Source organism: Sinocyclocheilus grahami, unplaced genomic scaffold (assembly GCF_001515645.1).
Source record: "Sinocyclocheilus grahami isolate Dianchi unplaced genomic scaffold, SAMN03320097.WGS_v1.1 scaffold7.1, whole genome shotgun sequence".
NCBI lineage: Eukaryota > Metazoa > Chordata > Actinopteri > Cypriniformes > Cyprinidae > Sinocyclocheilus > Sinocyclocheilus grahami.
In genome coordinates this window covers 2,082,940-2,089,181 of record NW_015505186.1, presented here as the reverse complement: position 1 = coordinate 2,089,181, position 6,242 = coordinate 2,082,940, and the positions used below count along the sequence as shown (strand labels likewise).

The following is a 6,242-nucleotide window of genomic DNA, read 5'->3' as shown; positions in this document are numbered from 1 at the left end:
TATATATATATATATATATATATATATATATATATATATATATATATATATATACAGTGTTGGGTGTAATGCGTTACTGTAATTACTTATCCACGGAAAAAGTAAAGTAAGGGATTACTGTTCATTTTTAGGTAATTTAATTACAGTTACTTATAAAGTACTTGCGTTACATACTGTAAATAATTTCAACAGTTCTAAAATCAATATTGAATTTGAAATCTAAATTTACAGTCTAAAGATATAATCGAATGCAGCGTCTTTAACCCTCTGCGCGCCGGCGCGTTCTCTTTCAGTTTTTCCTGATTCACAGAGAAACCTTAAAGGGGTGGTTGACTTTTTATTTTTATAGGCTTGATTGTGTTTATGGGGTGCAGTCTAACATGTGTTAATACTTCGTTTGTTAAAAAACGCATTATTTTTCACATAATTTACCTTTATGCCACACCTCTCTGTCCCTTCTCCTCTGAACGCACTGATCATTTACTGCTTTTATGAAGCCCCTCCCTCAGAAATACATGATGGGCTCTGATTGATTAGCTGGCCCAGTGTGTTGTGATTGGCTAAACCGCCTCTAGCGTGCATCTAATCGTCCCGCCCCTCAACATAGCGGCATGTGCTCCTGTTGTATTGTAAACAATGACGTCATCTATATTGCGTTTCAATTTGAGCCCGAGTGAGACGCAGCGGATATTATTGAAGATGGTTTTATTCTGATTAAAGCTTTAATACAGTTCGGCAACCACACGCGCGTCCTATAACTATATAACTATAGTATGTGAAAATAAGTGTATTCACTGAGCTGATGATCTGAATGAGAGAGAGAGAGAGAAAACAGTTGTTTTAAATCTAAAAGGCTAAACTATTCCATGTTTATCTCAAATTGAAAGAATAAAGAGTCACATTTTTATTGTCTATGCTTTAAGGTTTATAGAGATTTTAAGATGTAGCCTAATTCACGAGTTCGCACTAACATATAATGTGATTGAGCAATTAGTAGCATATTTGGCGTGCTGTCCAGAGGGAGGGCTCCGAGCTCGCGTTAAAGCCCGAACCCAGAGAACCCACCCCCCCCAACATAATTTAGCGATTTGAATAATGAATAAAAATTACTTTTCAGACTAATTTCAGAGTAATTAGTAAAGTTTGTTGATGTGGCATTGCGTTTTCACTGTCCCACAAGATACAAATTAATATAATTAATATTGTCGTTATTTAAAATGCAGTAAATCCTTAAATATTTATTTGTCTTACATGGACCTGTAGTTATTAAATCTGCAGTGTTATTTGTAATTAAATTTTTACATTTTGAGCCAAATCTCAAAATTGTTCTGTTGTTTGACTGTCTTAAGCATGGTTCAATAAATGACAACTTTTACAAATGAAAAAGAAAAACATAAAAATGTTATATCTCTAAATAAATATCTCCGGCATAATTGTACAAGTGTCTATTTTAGTAAATGGCAATCAGTTTTTTCATCCATATATTTCTGAAAACGTAGGAATTTGATACATTTTGTCTCTGAAAATCATGTCCTCTGGTGTGACACCATATCCTGATTTTAAATCAGCCAATTCAAAATCTGCAGTGTTATTTGTAATTAAATTTTTACATTTTGAGCCAAATCTCAAAATTGTTCTGTTGTTTGACTGTCTTAAGCATGGTTCAATAAATGACAACTTTTACAAATGAAAAAGAAAAACATAAAAATGTTAATAAATATCTCCGGCATAATTGTACAAGTGTCTATTTTAGTAAATGGCAATCAGTTTTTTCATCCATATATTTCTGAAAACGTAGGAATTTGATACATTTTGTCTCTGAAAATCATGTCCTCTGGTGTGACACCATATCCTGATTTTAAATCAGCCAATTCCAGAGAATATTTTAATTAGTTGAAGGATCCCATTCATGGTCGTGTGACTGAAGCCCCCTGTCAAGCCCATGACACGTGCACATGGTCAATTTTTGTCTCAGAATTGTTCAAATATTTAACTTTTTTGGAACCGCTACAAAAGTGTTAAGTTTGTTGTCCTTTGGTGTGACACCCCTAAATTATATTTTTTAATTAAAAACTGCATGTTAAACTAAACTTATGCAAATGTTTCTTGCTAACTGCTAAAGACAAGTTAGCTTGGAATAGCAAGGTCATTAATTGACACAAAAGGCTGAAACGTCTTTTGGTGTGACAGATACTGTCACACCACAGGACAAAGATGTCACACCAGAGGACAAGATCTCTTTAAAAAGCATTTTAAATAATTAAGATTTGTTTAACTCCTTTTTATTGTTTTTTTTTTACATTTTTTAAAAATCATTTTCAGTGTTCTTAAATGTAGTAATTACATTAATTAAACTATTTTCTGATGTTTTTGCAGAAAACTTGTACTGTTATAAAGTGTCATGAAAATAAGTATAAAATGTGATACTTTCTTTTTGAAAAAGAAAGAATTGAGGGAGAGAAATTAGTGGAAAAGAGAGGACACAGAAATATAGACAAAAAATTAACAGGGATCCACCAGAAGGGAGGGGATCCTAAGAGAACGATGCAGAAAGTAAATAGAATCAAAATGATGCATTAAAAAGAGTAGCCATATAGTTTAAATAATTTGCTTGCACAGTTCAGTAAAAATGTAACTGAAGATCAGACTTCACACTACATAAACATGCATTTCTTCTTCAAAAATGGTCTTTTACAAAATAAGCATTTTTATATATGTAAATAAATATAATATAATTATTCAATTAAGATGTTAATATTCTAAAGAAATTTAGTATAGAATTTATATTTGCTTACAAAACAAATTTTGAGACATTTAAGCAGCAATCTTTAGATTAAAATATTAAGATTGTGCAAACCTAAATTTTAAAGTGTATCCAAAGTGTATTTACTAATGTTATTTGTCTGTTATTCTGATCATTACTCAATACTTGACAAAACCATAAAGAAAGTTTGTAGTGGATGGGCTGAGGAGGTGGATTTTTTGCTACTTTTCCTGTAAAATCCAATTCTGTCTTGCCCATTATATTAAATATATTGGCTATGGTGACTCCAACGCTGCTAATGAAATGCGAGCGGCTTCGGTAATGATGTGTATATCTTTATGCCGCAGTGGCGTAATGGCCTGCGTCCTGGCGATTACAGCACTCAGGGCGCCGTTTTATTCGGCCCCAGCGCCCAGTAATGTGTTTGTGCGTGGTAGGCATTCCTATACTGACTTTTAATGTGAGGGCTTTTTGTCCGGCCCGGAGATTTATTCACAGCCGTGTGTAATGTCATTTCATGTTGAAACACCCACCCTATGTTCAAATGAAAGAGGCATTGATGTTCATCTTAATCTGATATACTTTAATACCACGGCATCAAAATTACTCTACTGTAAGGGCCCGCAAGAGGAGGGAGGTGCGCTGCCATCCGAACTCGAAACAAAGACACTTTGTTTTCCACAAGGAGATTTTTTTAGTTTCTCTTTATGATTCTTTTTAAATGAAAATTTCATATCACTCAGAGCAACTGTAATCTGCAATCTGTAACTTTATGACAAGATGTAGTAATAGATTACAGTTATAAATCTTTCTTGAGAACTAATTGTCATCTTTTGCATCAACTGTACGGCAATAGTGAACATATGCATACATGTGGCTCTGCACTTTGCTTTTTGTTCTCGCTGTTTTTGCATGAGCAGTTTTTGCAGTAAAGGGGACTGAGTCATGGAGAACTTGTGCAAGGCAAAAAACGAGGGCATATCAGGAGAGAGTGAGAGAGAGTACGAATGCATACATACACACTGTCCTTTGCCCATAGTCAGGAGCAGCACAAGGTGATACTCTTTTGTGTTAGAGAGCATTTGTGCGTGTGCTTACACACGTGCGTGCATTGGCTGTGTGCTTTTTCCTCTTTTGAAGACAACAAAATCAGCCCTGGGCATTTGATAAATTAAGATATCCATTTGAATACATTTTGTGTATTTTTTCCCCAGTTATTTTTCTCTGTCTGTGATCAGATGTATCCTGAGTTCCACACATGCTACATGGAAAATAAATCTGCTGTCTATTCATTTCAAACAAGCCTCAGAATCTAATATAGTGAAATAATAATTCAACTTTTTCCGTTTTTTTTTTTTTTTGTCTTTCAGGATTTGCGTAAACAGATAGCTCCTTTGTTGAAGGGCTTCCAAGCAGAGGTGAGTCACCTTCCTAAATGGTTTACTTGTATTTATTGTCTTAAACTGTGGCAATGTGTGTCATTTTTTTATACTTAATTTTTCCCCAGAACAGCTATTTGTGTGTTGTTTCCCTTGAAAACTGTAAACACTGTGGCTCTGAGGTGCTATGAAAACATTTTTCTGTTTGTTTGTGCACCTCAATCTGCCCAACAACAGCAGCATTGGCTGAACCAATGGTGTGAGTTTAGGGGTGGGACTATTTGTTTGACCAACCAATTGCAAATGGGGGGGGGAGTGTTCAGGGAAACCTGTTTGAAAAGGGTATGATTTTTGCAGTTCCATCTGGTGATGGTAGTGGTGTAGAAAACAGATCTTAGAAAATGTTTTAGAATGTATCTAATTTTTATTTATTTATTTTTTAGAAAACCATTTGAAGCCAGAAAACAATACATGGACCTGACCCTATATTTTAAAATCAATAATTTGCCTTGGGCTTTGAGTTTTTGTACAATTAATAATTAATTCCCAAAACATGATGAAGACAAGACACACTTGCTGTATAACTGGTTTGCATTAGACTATTGTATGGTGGAATATTGGAATATCGAGGGGAAAAAATTTTGAATTTTATTTTGCCCTAGAATTTTTTCCCAAAATATTTTATTTGATACAAAGATTGTATTACAGTACTGTGTAAAAAAAGAATTGCAATGCTGAAAAGCATTTTCAGTGACAATGTTGGGATTTGAGTGTTCAGGGAAACCTGTTTGAAAAGGGTATGATTTTTGCAGTTCCATCTGGTGATGGTAGTGGTGTAGAAAACAGATCTTAGAAAATGTTTTAGAATGTATCTAATTTTTATTTATTTATTTATTTTTTAGAAAACCATTTGAAGCCAGAAAACAATACATGGACCTGACCCTATATTTTAAAATCAATAATTTGCCTTGGGCTTTGAGTTTTTGTACAATTAATAATTAATTCCCAAAACATGATGAAGACAAGACACACTTGCTGTATAACTGGTTTGCATTAGACTATTGTATGGTGGAATATTGGAATATCGAGGGGAAAAAATTTTGAATTTTATTTTGCCCTAGAATTTTTTCCCAAAATATTTTATTTGATACAAAGATTGTATTACAGTACTGTGTAAAAAAAGAATTGCAATGCTGAAAAGCATTTTCAGTGACAATGTTGGGATTTGAAATCAAAATGGATAAATGTTGTGTTTGTGGTAAACAGCCACAGATCAGTAGCGGACTCCTGTGTGAAAGCACAGTCCGTGCTGCTTCCCCTCTCACAAGAGTCACCTAAGAGAGGAATTTTCAAAAATGAAATAAAGGCCCTGAATAAATGTCTAAAAATCCTGGTTGGAGTATCACTATAAATAGTTATAAATGATAAAAAGAAGGCTTTAAAAAGATCTGTATCGGTGGTCGGTATCAGCAGATACTGCTTTCTGCGATCGGTGATCGGCCTCAAAAATCCTGATCGGAGCACCCTTAATAAATATTAAAGCTTTTAACATCATTAAATGTACATACTGAGTGACTGATAACATCTTTGTTATGGAATACACTCGTTGGTTCGCAGTGAGTTCACAGTTTTAACGGACATCTTTGCTTTCATTTATTTTCAAGATCTGAGGTAAACTATCTGTTGCTGCTTTCAGTATGGCTATAAGGTCACACAAAATTATATTTAAACTCATATTAGACACATTTAAGTTTGAATAAAGCACAATCACCTGTTATTATCTACTGTTAGAAACCGTTTCTAAATTACAAATTTCGTGTGTTGCCGTTGTGGCTAGTTTGGACAAAAACTCTGATTAACATGGAAAAGATACCATTTATCGCGTGTCGCGGCGCGTGTAGTTAGGACACGGTGTTATAGTAAAAACACATGATCAGTAGTAAGATAGAAGTAAAACATGCTATAGAACAGAAAAGATGCACCTTTTAAAAGTGATCGTATTAGGCAAATACATGGCTGTATGCTTGATTTTATGACCCTGTGTCAACATACTTTTGGCTTTTAGTCTATTTTAGTACTAATACAGGTGAAATGCAATG

The 6,242-nt window shown here is 34.1% G+C and overlaps 1 protein-coding gene across 3 annotated transcripts in view; it reads left to right on the top strand.

Annotated features, from left to right (window-relative positions):
* Positions 1 to 6,242, top strand: part of cux1a (cut-like homeobox 1a) — a 135,677-nt gene that overhangs the window by 64,185 nt on the left and 65,250 nt on the right. For all 3 annotated transcript variants that reach the window (XM_016277060.1, XM_016277068.1, XM_016277077.1), the window contains one exon: positions 4,135 to 4,182. In XM_016277060.1, coding sequence (XP_016132546.1) covers positions 4,135 to 4,182 — 48 coding nt within the window. The remainder of the gene's footprint in view (positions 1 to 4,134; positions 4,183 to 6,242) is intronic.